Source organism: Vulpes vulpes, chromosome 1, assembly GCF_048418805.1.
Source record: "Vulpes vulpes isolate BD-2025 chromosome 1, VulVul3, whole genome shotgun sequence".
Taxonomy (NCBI): domain Eukaryota; kingdom Metazoa; phylum Chordata; class Mammalia; order Carnivora; family Canidae; genus Vulpes; species Vulpes vulpes.
This window is the reverse complement of record NC_132780.1, coordinates 92,539,027-92,552,701: the sequence shown is the minus strand read 5'-3', so window position 1 is coordinate 92,552,701 and position 13,675 is coordinate 92,539,027. Positions and strand designations below refer to the sequence as shown.

At 38.6% G+C, this 13,675-nt stretch overlaps 1 protein-coding gene across 2 annotated transcripts in view; it reads right to left on the bottom strand.

Annotated features, from left to right (window-relative positions):
• Positions 1 to 952: 952 nt before the first annotated feature.
• MAP3K5 (mitogen-activated protein kinase kinase kinase 5) overlaps positions 953 to 13,675 on the bottom strand; it is a 196,082-nt gene continuing 183,359 nt past the window's right edge. For both annotated transcript variants that reach the window (XM_072720083.1, XM_072720092.1), the window contains 5 exons: positions 10,983 to 11,226; positions 4,976 to 5,088; positions 4,125 to 4,237; positions 2,416 to 2,492; positions 953 to 1,721 (listed from right to left, as the gene is read on the bottom strand). In XM_072720083.1, the coding sequence (XP_072576184.1) occupies positions 1,661 to 1,721; positions 2,416 to 2,492; positions 4,125 to 4,237; positions 4,976 to 5,088; positions 10,983 to 11,226 (608 nt within the window). In that variant the 3' untranslated portion in view covers positions 953 to 1,660. The remainder of the gene's footprint in view (positions 1,722 to 2,415; positions 2,493 to 4,124; positions 4,238 to 4,975; positions 5,089 to 10,982; positions 11,227 to 13,675) is intronic.

Below are 13,675 nucleotides of genomic sequence, written 5' to 3'. Positions count from 1 at the left end.
GGCGTGATCCTGGAGACTCAGGATCCAGTCCCGAGTCGCATCGGGGCCTGCTTCTCCCTCTGCCTGTGTCTCTGCATCTCTCTTTCTCTCTGTCTCTCATGAATAAATCAAATCTTTAAAACTAACTAAATAAATAAATCTTAAAAAAAAAAAAAAAAGGAATTACCCTGTGTCTCAGTATAAATGAAATGACGTATCATTTCATTTATACCTCTCCTCCTCTGAAATGTCCCCACAGGTTACGAGAGGCAGCTATCTGTCCTTGAGATTGGGGTATAAAAAAAGATGCAGCTATGTAGTTGCAAGTAGCAAATGAGAAAATCGGGTGAGAAGTTTCTGTGCAGTCTAATGCAATACAAGATACATCAAACCTTGACTTTCACATAGAAATAAAGATGATTCCTGTTTTGTCAAACAAAGTTATATATGTATGGGTCAAGTCATGGTACATAAACAGCTGTATGTTATTTCTGTCTTGCATAGTAATAAGCAAGTTCCTCTGTATCTAAGAATTTTGTGTTTGTCTCATCCATCTATCCAGGAGCTTCAGACTTCACCCTATTAATATGGGCAGGCTTTTAAAATAGAACATCCAGCTTAAAATGAAAATATTTCCCTCAAATACAAGAACTAAAATTAAGGAGATGGAAAATACAGTGTTCTCTGCTGGGATGCTATTTGCAGACCCTTTGAGAGAACAGTCATTCAACATAACTTGTAGCCTTGAGAAAAACACAGGGGACTTTCATGTAAATTATTCTTTTCTTCACCCTCTCTCTCACCAACCCTGCTGCCCTGAGGGACAGCTTGCATATCAATTGTTCTTTGATTAACCTGAATAGAAGACAGATTCTGTTTAATAGGAGGGCGGAAGAAACAACTAGAAATTTGACGCAGTAGTTTATCTGGTTTGTCAAAACAAAGTAAGAATTTCTTCAGAATCTATCAAACATTATGTTAAGAGTCTTTTTACTTTTTAGAGTAAATATGACACAATGGATAGCTTTAGAACAAGCTAACGTTACTATGATTCAGGCATGTGCAACTGGTACAGTTCAGTAGTACATAAACAACTCAAATGAAGGTACTATGGGCTAGAAATTTAAGTTACAAAATAGAGTCAATATTACAATTAATACAGAAAAGTAAAAACCATTGCTTCTCAGATTCTGCACACTTAAAAAAAACAAACATAAACTTTACACAATAATTCAAATTATGCATTTCTACTAAGAGTATCTTACAAACACACATAACCCTAAAAAGTCATGGTCACATTTTGGTTTTGTTCCAGTGATGCACAATCACATGAAATGTTCTGTTTCGTGTAAAAGAGACATTTGGCCGAAGTGCAACAGCTGCTAAGGTAAAAATATTTCCATAAAAATGTTTAGAATGAAATAATCCCAAACATCCTAACGTTTGGGATTATTTTTGAAAAGTCCTTACAAAGAGTCCTTATGAATTGTAGAAATAGAAGCAGTTAGGAAATTTCAGTGTATTTTGTCTTTTTGTTTGTTTGTTTTTAACACAAGTAAACAAATACTGGATTTAAAGTGCAGCTTCTTTCTCCTCTCCCTTAGATTCTCCCTCCCCTGCGAAGATCAGTTCTGTCTGTTATAATATCCAAGGAAGGCTGGAAACAAACTAAGCGATATAGTCAAGCCTGTGTGTCTCGAAAGTCGGTGATGGCCTTCCACAGTGTGCAGAGCATCCCTCCCCTGTTTAAAGACACAACATAGGGAAGAGAACACTTCATTTGAAACATCGCCTTTGATATATAAAAGTGACTCCTTAGCCTCTATTTGCTCTGATAGAACACGAAGATCTCAAAGTCTTATTGGTCCTCACTGTATTCTTTCTATGTTTTGGCATCACCCCTCCCTGCCTTTCCTTTCTACTCCCACAAACTACCAGGTCCCAAAGCATCCTTTCGTTTTTTCAACACATTTGAGATGTGTTTTTACAGAGGTCTGTGTGAGTCAGTTATGCATATGCTTGGCCTGATAGAAAAATTATCGTAAGAAACTGTATCAGGTTATATATGGTTCATGGATGGCAAATCAGCACCTATCCTAATATCTGGGTATTTGGATTGTATGGTATAACCATAAATTAGAGCATTTGTTTAAGGCAGCTTTAAAATGACTGCATGGTCTCAGTCTACTATATTATCAAGAAATTCTTTAGTTAATTTTCATTTACTAATATAGAAAAATTATTGGTTATAAGAATGCCTAGTATTATAGCCTGGTCCAACAAACTCAGTTTACTAAGCAAATGAGAACCAGAGAGTGGCGCCCAGGACTGCTGAGATGGTTAGGGGTGGTGAGGGGCCCGACCAGGGCAGGAACCCAGACTTCTCAGCCTAGCACTCTTTCCACCATAAACAAGGAACAGAAAGAAAAGTGGTACCTTAGTCTCAGGCATTTTAAATCATCACGTGTAACATAGTAGAGAACATCCTCTAGTGAATAATCCTCAGCCAAAAACTGTGGAGAAAGTAAAATATGCATAAAAATAAGATGCTTCATACACCTATAATAAATAATAAACTCTACCCATAATACAAACATGGGCAGTAATTTAAAAATGAATCTAAAAGGAAATCTACTAAAAACACAATCTTCTGGAATTATTAGGAAAAAGTCCCCCCTGTTAAAAAATAACTACAAAGAAATACATCCATATGACTTCCAAATGTGTAAAGATTACAAGCAACACAATTTCTGAATGGCCTTCTAATGAATAGATAAAACTCATTTGTAGTTACATGTCCCGCTCATAAGATAATGTTTGTATTTTAGAGGTTTTTTGCTTTATTTTCCTCAAATGGATAAAAAGTGTTCCTGGAAGGGTATTGTGTAAATTTAATTTCTCAATTTATTTTTCGTAACTCTTCAAAGGTTCTTTTTAGTAATTACTATAAAATCAGAGTCCTGAATTTAAACCGAAGCTTTAATATTAATTTATTTTTAAAGGCAGTGATTTAGTTGATCAATTACTACTCCTTAATTATGAATTGATCTTAGGTCGAGGAATAAATATTTTGGAGAACTTGAATGGATGCATCTCTCCATAAGCAAGAGTTGTTTAAATTTATGTAGCAGTAACTTGTTCAATGCAGATTTCTAAATTTTATTTAGCAGTCCAATGAATCATCAAAGAGAAAAACATTTTTATTCTTAGTTATTTAAAAATTTTAAACATAAAACTAAAGTTAATGTAATATTGCACTGGGGCCTTTTCTATAAAATAGTAAAAAATATAACCTCTTATTGTGGGTACGTGTGTATACATGTATGTAATCTTGAAATAGAAGTGCTACTCATGCTGATTATCAAAGTCTGTAAGGAGCAGAGAGGAATTAGGTTATTATAGAAAATGTTTGTTCCTGACACAAGTTGACTGACTAGATCTATTTTATTAAGTATCAATAAACAGTCACTGGGGTGCCTGGGTGGCTCAGTGGTTGAGTGTCTGCCTTCAGCTCAGGTCGTGATCACTGGGGTCCTGGGATGGAGTCTGCTTCTCCCAATGCCTATGTCTCTGCCTCTCTCTGTATGTCTCTCATGAATAAATAAATAAAATCTTAAAAAAAAAATAAAGTCACTGAGTCTAATAATGTTGCAAGAGAATTAGACAGTTAAAAGAGAATTAGAAACTTTAAAATTTTAGTTATGTCTTGATTCTTCCATCCTTCCTTATCTTCAGTTCAAAAATACAAAAAAGTCCTTAGGGGACCCAGACCATGCCTCATTGTTTTTGCACATACAGCAACCCCTCATCTCCCTCCCCCCACAAAATGATTTTTCCCTCCTCACCTACCCTTCCTCGAATAAACATACAGATGGCTTGGTTCATTCCTACAGCTCACTCACCTTCTTCTACAAGAACCTTCCCTAACCTCTTCCTCTCTCTGCCTCCTAACACCTTTACTTCAGAGAGTTTAGTAAGAAATCATTACACTTTATCCGTGGAATTATTTGATGACCATCTGCCGACCCTGGTCCGTAAGCTGCAGGAGGGCTGACCAGTGTACATGCCCCGTGCCCCGCACAGAATAAGCACTCAACATTATGAAATGAAAGCAAAGCCTGTCCCCCATGGATAGTTGTCTTTACCCGACTTATAGTGTCTTCATCAGCTCCCTTGTCTCTCAGCCACTCAGTAAGTTCAGATTCTTCAGTATTTGTGCCAGGAGAATCCCGGGGGCATACTGGCAATCCCGGAATCTCTAGAACAGATTTGGGGAGGGAGGGACAGTCTTAGCTTCTAACAGAGCTCATCTGAGACCCTCCCCATCAACAGACATTTATTAATACTTTAAGAGATTTTGCTCTACCAGAGAATAATAGAAGCAATTGAGATTGGCAGCATAAATGGTAATCTGAACAAAACTCTTAAAGACTACTAATCAATGGAGAGACAGAAGCAATAATGTAATGATATTTTCCACCTCATACTTTCATATCAATTCTATAGTTTCTTAGAATAAACTTGTTTCATCAAAACTGTACTGTGGGATTTTCATGTGACACACACGAGCATAATTAGCAGAAAACCATATAATTGTATAATAGTCTCTTTTTTTTGCTACTTGCAATAATATGGAAAAAACCCAGAATATACAGAATACAAATGCAAAAATGACCCAAAATGGTATTTTAGTCTACTAATCTCATTTGAAAATTAAAAAAAAAAAAAAGACTGAAAAAAGTGTTGAGCCCTATTTACCTCAAATAATCTCAAGAAAAGATGACCATGACTCATCTTATTTCATATTAAGTTATATAGAAACTATAGTTTGCTGTCATTACGAATTCGATACTTCTAAAAAGCAATTTCTGCTTGTAGTAGTGGTACATGTGACAGATGCCAATTAAACCATGAAATAAAACTGCCCACTGGCTTTCTCAGTTTTTTTGTGGCAGCCTGGTTTAACAGTATCACTTTAAAGTTTTCTGCTATTCACCTATTGGTTGGGACTTAAGTTTCAGATGTTTAATTTCTTGGTCTTTTTCTTCAATTGCTTGATGAAGGAGTGCCTGTAATTCTTTCTCTTTCTGAACCAATTCTTCCAGTAGTCTGTAAAAGAAAATTATACTGGTTGGCAGGGTAATAAAGCTGGAGCAGCTAGAGTGACCTTCTAGATCTGGACTTTTCAAGCTATGAGGAACATAGACAACCATGGGATTTTATTGAAATGCAGATTCTGATCCAGTAATTCTGGGGGTAGGTCTCAGATTCTGCAATTCCTTCTTTTTTTTAAAAGTTTATTTATTTATTTTTTAGTAATCTTAATACCCAACCAGAGATCAAGCGCCACATGTTCTTCTGACTGAGCCAGCCAGGTGCCCCAAGATTCCACATATCCAATAAGCTCCCCCAGGTGATATGCATGTTGCTGGTCCACAGGCCCCCATGTTGAGTAGCAGAGCTCTAGAAGGCTCATACTTCCAGACAACAGTTCAAACCACCTCTCCACCCGCGCAACTGTCTGCCAAAATCTTCAGAGATATTTTATTGTTTCTTTTTATGACCATAAATGGCAAATAAAGTAAAATAAAACATATGCAGTTTTACCAGTATGACCCCTTATCAAAAAAAAATGATGATGGATAACATAATAGTCAATGCAAAGCAGAAAGGCATTTTTTTAACTGAAAATTTGAGAAGTAAACTATAGATGAGGTCACCTATTCCTGGCAGGGAACAAGTACTCGGTTAAATGTTAATGGTTGTTGCTAGGATTGTTGTGGATATTACTATTATTCCTCTCCCTTCTAAGGGGACTGGTGAAGTGGGTAAAAGGATGGCTATGTTCCTGGTACATTCAGTTCTTAGTTGGCATCTGATGCATTCTCCAAAGAAACAAGGAGAAACTAACATATCATTTATACCAGAGTTCTTATTCATGAAAGGTTCACTATGCAACTAAGAGCCAACTCGTGTTCTACTCAGCATTTCTAACACTGTTCTCAGAAAAAAAAATTCCAAGTTAAGAAGGAAGATCCTCTGATTTTTTAGAAAACTGTCATGGGTGACTCGGATTCAGAATTTTAATAAGTTAAGGTACATAGTTATTCATAAGATCATCAAGATAATTTTCCCAATGCCCTACAGTTCTGAGGAAAGTGCCTTTGTTTCATTTTCTCAGCACGGATATATTTAATTCAGGACCAGATTACATTCCAAAAGTTTGTCTCTGCTTCAGTTGGCATATCCTGAAGGTAGCAGAGGACCAGGTGAAAGACAGCCCTCGGCTTGAATCTTGGTTCAGACACACACTTCCTGTGTTAACTTTGACAAATTACTTAATGCCTCTGGCCTTCAGTTTTCTCATCTGTGCAAAGGAAAAGTAAAACTTCCTGAAAGAATTACTGCAAACGTTCAATGAGACAGCTGTGGCTACAGTGCCAAGGACAGTGCCTGGCCATCAGGGAGGGCCATCCTATCCCCTGCTGCAGCCTCAAGCCCCAGGTTTAGGAGGGGCTCCTTCTCCTTTCCCACAGGACAGAGATGTGAGGCCCTTAGGACACAGGATCAGAGTAAGCAGACAGGATCGGAGTTCCTCAAAAAGGAACAAGCTTGAGAAGCAGCCAGAGAAGGTGGTTTGAGAAAGACGGATTGTTTTAAAACAAGTTTTGTTTTGTTGTTGTTGTGTTGTTGTTTTTCATTTACAAAAGGTGGGCTATATTATTTATTTAGTGTCACAAGCAGTTGATTGGCTCAATGTGACTCAAACCACAAGAAAACCATTCTACTTCACTCCTTTCTGAGTCCTAGTGTGGCCCAGACTGGCAGGAGTGGTGCGTGGGACCCATTCACAGGAATACAAGTTTCTCATTGAGGGCAATCTGTGACCACGTGACATTGGCCAGGTAGGTCACCATCAGCGGGTCACTGATGTTGCTGTTGAGCATGGTCTCGAAGTCATCAGGAACTATCTTGGGTACCTGGTTAACCAGACTCAGCAGCGCACCATCAGGTAGACTGAGTGGGTGGAACCAAAAGCCAGAGGAAAGCAGAGGATCAAAGAAGATTTTTATCTACTCCAGCAAGAATGATATTCAAGGGCATGGACAGCAAGCTCAGCATGAATTTTTAAGTTGCTAATTTCTTGGTCTAGTAGGTATTTTTGTCTTCCTTGATGATTTACATGTGTGGAATAGTGATGGTGTATTTTTATTGTCTCTCTAAAGAACACAGTAACTTTTTCTAGATTTTAACCTATGTGTATCTTGACTACATATTTTCTTTTTTAGCTTTAAAAGCCAGAACTTAACATTGGAGCAGAATGCTGACAGGCTGTTTTATTTGTCCCAAATCCAGTTCTCAAAAAGTATTTATTTACCCAGTCCATCATTTTTTCTTCTGTTTTCAACTGATAGGGAAGTTCTTCAAAATTAAGGCAATTGCCTGCCTCCTTTTCCAGAAAACTTTGGTGAGCATCTGCCCTGAGGTCAATTTTTTAATTCAGATGTGTGAGGGTGGGTAATTCTATCCTTTTATTCGTTGTATAAAGTAGGCAGCTCTGCGAGAGTTAGATTTTAGCTGACTTTGCATTATTGTCCTGCAATACTGTCCCAACCACTGTGTGAAGTGAATGATTTCCATTATATTTTATGTAAACATACTCGAAAACATAAGTAAAACATACATTCTAAAGACTGTATGATTTTCTGTTTTTTTTTTAAAGATTTTATTTATTTATTCATGAGAGACACACAGAGAGAGAGAGAGAGAGAGAGAGAGGCAGAGACACAGGCAGAGGGAGAAGCAGGCTCCCTGCAGGGAGCCCGATGTGGGACTCGATCCTGGGAACTCCAGGATCACGCCCTGGGCTGAAGGTGGCGCTAAACTGCTGAGCCATCCAGGCGTCCCAATTTTCTCTATTTGTTGTTATTATTGGTGATCTAATAATCAAGAGCTGGATAAACCTGATTTACTTTCATCAGTGATTATCTAAAATACTAAGCTTAAGGGACGCCTGGGTGGCTCAGTGGTTGAGCATCTACCTTTGGCTGAGGGCATGATCCTGGGGTCCCGGGATCGAGTCCCACATCGGGCTCCCTGCATGGGGCCTGCTTCTCCCTCTGCCTGTGTCTCTGCCTCTCTCTCTCTCTCTAATGAATAAATAAAATCTTTAAAAATAAACAAACAAACAAATACTAAGCTTAAGATTTCTAACAGAAGGGCTACAATCTTTCCTAAAAACATACTAACATTTCTGCTAAATTTATTTTGCAATGTATGAACTTTTTAAAAAAAGATTTATTTTAAATCCTCTTGAGAAGGAGAAAGAGAATGTGTGCAAGTTGGGGGGAGGGGTACAGGGAAAGAATCTTCAAGCCGACTTCCTTTTTTTTTTTAAATTTTTATTTATTTGTGATAGTCACACACACACACACAGAGAGAGAGAGAGAGAGAGAGAGAGAGAGAGAGAGGCAGAGACATTGGCAGGGGGAGAAGCAGGCTCCATGCACCGGGAGCCCGATGTGGGACTCGATCCCGGGTCTCCAGGATCGCGCCCTGGGCCAAAGGTAGGCGCTAAACCACTGTGCCACCCAGGGATCCCGCCAAGCCGACTTCCTGCTGAGCACAGAACCCAATATGACCCTGAGATCATGACCTGAGTAGAAACCAAGAGTGGGATGCTCAACTGACTGGGCCATTCAGGTGCCCCTGCAATGTATGAATTTCTATATATCATATAATATTCAACTGAAAATGATATTATAGACGTGATCAGTCTCTCATTTCCGTTGCTTAGGACCAGTTGTAAGGCAGCTGCCTTTTTTTTTTTTTATGTCATTTGTGAAGTGAATGTTGTGCCTTGTCTCTTTTCTCTGGGGGCAACAGGGAGGAACTGTGGGAGATATTACTAGAAACAGAAAAAGAAGGTTCATTATCCTGTGGATTTCACAGATTTAAGTGTAAATATGTAGAGAAAAAAAATGAATGTGGGCTGTTGTGAAAAATGTAACTATGTCCTAACACAATAAAGAAATATGACAAGTTGTAGTCCTTTCAATAGAGATGTGGGAAGCAGGCCTTCAGCCAGCAGCTACCCTCAGAAAAGCAGCCCTCATGGACTGCAAATGGCACAAACGTGGCAGACAGAGACTGGGGACAGGATGTAAAACAAAGTGACTCGAATGGTCTAAGGAGAGAAGGGAAAGGCTGCATTCAGAAGAGGCAGGTTCTATTGACATAAGCCAGGGTATATAGACAGAAGGTTTGAAGGCCAGAGAAACAAATATACCAGCTCACTGGTAAATAAAGTAGCTTTATTGCCTGTACAATTCTGACCATGGGTGGAGGAGGAGTTGGGGGTTGGACCAAAATAGTAACAAGTGAACATTCTTCCTCCAGAGATCAGAGAGGAGTATACAAAACAGCTCCATTTAAGATTGGGTGACAGAAAATAAACTAAAAAAATTTGACCAAATTTAACACCTACTATAATGGATACAGTATCATGATTGGGGTTTTGCTTGAGAAGAGGAGGAAACGAGGGACACCAGAGGGACACCAAGGATTTTGATGCAGGTCTCAGAGGAGAGAAGACATAAATTCTTCCACTAGGTAGTAGAGATGCCAATTAAGAGCTGGGTTTCGGAGGACAAGATTAGGATCTGGAAGTCAGAAAGCCATTTTCCCTTTATTCAGAAAGATTTCTCTATGCAAACCATAGAGGATATGTATGGATTTACTCAATAGTACAACCAAAATTCATGTTTCTGAACATAAGATGAGCTTTGTACTACTTGTACAAAGCTTGGTATTCAAGCTTAACTTTAAAAACTTAAATTTATAATGAGAAATAAAATATGTTTTATCTCCCTGGTGAACAAGTATGATCTTTAACTAAATATTTGAAAGGTTTTACTATAAACTCAGAGTTGTAAAGTCAGTTGCCCACATGTCAGCTGTAGCCAGCACAGGAAGCTATAAATCATAGACCTAGACCTTGAACTGTGCCAACATCTATGAAGAACAGGAAATATTTACTCACTTAACCTGATCATGTGGATTCTATGTTACCAAATTCTCTAAGGAAAATTAAAGTCCAGATGTGACATAGCAGATTCAAAATAGGATCATCAATATAGTCAACTGATCATCCTTTCAAGATTCTAACATGCAAGACTCTAGCACCACTAAATTTATCTACTCAAGAACAGAAATCTTCCTCTCCTAAAAGAACTTGATATTCCAACTCATGGGCTTTCAAGAACATAGATATTCTATCTGTCTCAGCTGTTTCTTGGATGGGACATGCTGCTCTGAATGTGAGTCCAAGACACTGAAGTTACAACTATTTTGAAAATCTCAGTGTACTTGGAGATAAAGCAGAGATCAGAACACTAGTGCTGAACAAGGCTTGAATTAGTAGAAGCGGAAAATGATTCTCACTAAAAAAACTAAGACAAATCTTTCTTGTTTGGTAAAGATATCAAACCAAGTTTATGTGAGTGGGATAAAGGAATCAGATTTTGTATTATCTGGACCAAACTTTATTTATTTGAGAAGGGGGGGGGGGGAGAGGTAGAGGGAAAGAGAGAATCTTAAGCAGGCTCCACCGCCAGTGTGGAGCTCAACACAGGGCTCCATCTCATGACTCAGAGATCATGACCTAAGCAGAACCTAGAGTTGGATGCTTAATTGACTGAGCCACCAAGGAACCCCATCTGTGGACCAAACTCTAGAGTAGACCCAAAATACATGCGCTTATATAAAAATAAGGAAAGGGGGGGATGCCTGGGTGGCAGTTGAGTGTCTGCCTTTGGCTCAGGGTGTGATCCCGGGGTCCCAGGATTGAGTCCCACATTGGGCTCCCCACAGGGAGCCTGCTTCTCCCTCTGCCTGTGTCTCTGCCCCTCTCTCTGTGTCTCTCATGGATAAATAAATAAAATCTTAAAAAAAAAAAAAAAAGGAAGGGAAAGGAATCCCACTCACATCAGAATAGGACTTACCTATTAGTTTCTATTTTCATCCTTCCGAGCTGCACATTGAGTGAGCGGTGAGCATTCTGGGAGTCGTGGGATACAGTAGAACTGAGCGTGCTCACCCCTGAGGTAGCCACAGCATCTTCAATGACAGCATGAGGTCTTCGGACAGTTTGGCTGGAAGGCTGCTCTTCATGGTCATCTTCTGCATCCAAGTCTTCTTGATCAGCGGTATCACTCTCAGATGCAAGGCTGAAGTGTGGCCTCAGTTCTGTCAGCATAACATCAACAACAGGATTAATATAAAATGAACGATTGCTTTAATTTCTTATGACATGAGTGTCCTCTCCCCTGCTATCAATAAGACACGTATTCCAAACTTTTCCAAATGTAGGGATGGATTTCTGTGCACTAATCTACAATTTTTCTTCCAGTGAATCTGCAAAATTCACAGGTTGTATTAACACAGAATGACCTAATTCAAACAAGAAAAATGGTCACGCTGCACATATGTGGGAGAATGCTGAAATCAGAAAGGCAATTATGTAAAAACCTGTTAATATAAACAATATAAGTACAATTCATTTTTTATATTATGTAATATCTGGCAACCATTAACTCAATTAGAAATGAGGAAACTCCTTTATCTAAATAAATGTAAGCACACAGAATACTTTTTGGCCATAATGGTCAAAGTGTAAGGGGACGGAGGGGGTTCTAAAAATGCCACATGTGCTTATATTCGCTCTAATAAACTGTTTTTGACTACTGGGTTGATTCTTAGTGTGTGTCCTACTCTATCCTGTTGACTAACCACTGAAATTTAAAGTGCAGAAGTTATAAGTCTCCAACTTAAATACGTTGTTATTAGTGCATCTACGTGTCACCTCACAACCTTATGATGTCTTCCCATAGAAAAAAATATTATAAATTGTGATTATGTTCTCAAAATGGACCAGAAAAAGGAATTACATTCATAATCTAAGTGAAATCAGGGTAGCAGAACTATTGGATCTTGACTCCGTATGTTATGGTACATAGGGTTTTCACAGAACCTACCAAGAATCTGATGAGAACTATGGAGAGTCTCTGTAGGACAAAAGCACATTCATACAATATTTTGCCTAGATATCCCGAGGGCTCACAGACTCCCTGTCCAGAGAGTCCATGAACCCAGAGGTTAAGAGCCCCCAGGTGGGGAGATGGTTCCAGGGGGAGTGATGGAAGACCCCATCTCACCACCAATATTGCCACCAGGGCTAGGCAACCAAAGGCGGACTAGGTCACAAATCCTCCAGGCAACTTTTCTTTCCTTTCCTTCCTGCACCTGTGTATAGTATTTTCCTCTAAATCTCTGGCTGCTGTTTCTTTTCGGGTATTTTTTTATCTACCATCTGCCCCTTAAAAGCTGGAACCTGGAATTCTGTCTTCACTTTTTTATATTTCTACTTACTCTCCATAGCTAAGCTCATTAAAATCTATTAAGGTTAAGTACTTGTAACGTGTGGATGACAAACTATATTTCTAGCCCTGATCCTGTTACATCCAATACACCTCCTAGATATTCTTGCTGGGTAGACACTTCAGATTTGGCCATCTAAAAAAAAATCCTCATCTCTTGCTCCTAACAAAAATCAGGGTGCCCTTCTTCAAGAGCCTGGTTTATATAGCTCTGACTTCCGTTATCTCTCTTTATTATTTTTCTTACTTTTTATCTAGCAAAAAGAAAAAGGCTTGACATAAAATTTACCACTTTCACCACCTCTAAGTATACAGTTCAGTAGTGATAAGTGTATTTATATTGTGCTCAACCACTCTCTAGAGCTAGTTTTAAAAGTTGCCAACTTTTTGTAAGCTTCAGCTTGCAAAACTGAAACTATACCCGTTAAACACCAACTCCCCATTTTCCCCTACCCCCTGCCCTTGGCAACCACCATTCTACTTTGTTTCTAGGAGCCTGACTACTATAAATACCTCAATAAGCAGGATCATTCAGTATTTGTCTTTTTGAGACTGGCTTATTACTTCACTTAGCATAACGTCCTTAAGATCCATCCATGTTGTAACAGGTGTCAGAATTTCCTTCCTTTTCAAGGCTGAATAACATTCCATTGCATGTATATGCCACAATTTGTTTATCCATTCATTTGTCAGTGGACACTTGTGTTGCTTCCACCTCTTGGTTTATTGTAAAGAATGCTTTTATGAATGTGGGTATGCAAATATCTCTTCAAGATCCTGCTTTCAATTCTTTTTTTAGGTATATATATATCCAGAAGAGAAACTGCTGGATCATATGATAATTCTAGTTTTAAAACCATTATACTGTTTTCCATGGTGGCTGCACTGTTTTATAATCTCACCAACAGTTTACAAGGTTTCTTCTAATTTCTCCACATCCTTGTCCTTTATCTCTTAAGGCTAACCAAGCCCCACCTCTACTCTGCTTTCTGTATCATCTCTTTTCTCTTTCCAAAATCCCATTTCCTAGCTGATCTACTGTAGGAAAGCCTCAAAATTGGGTGTTTTATTTTTGCAAACCCAGAACTTAGTACAGGGGTAGGACACCTCAGCCTCTCAAAAAATGTTGACAAAATGGAAGAGTTAACACTACTAGGATTATTTGTATTTGTAAGGGAACAAAAATTTTTTAAAATCTTACTCTAAAAATAATTTAGGGGTACCTGGTGGCTCAGTTGGTTAAGCGTCTGACTCTTGAT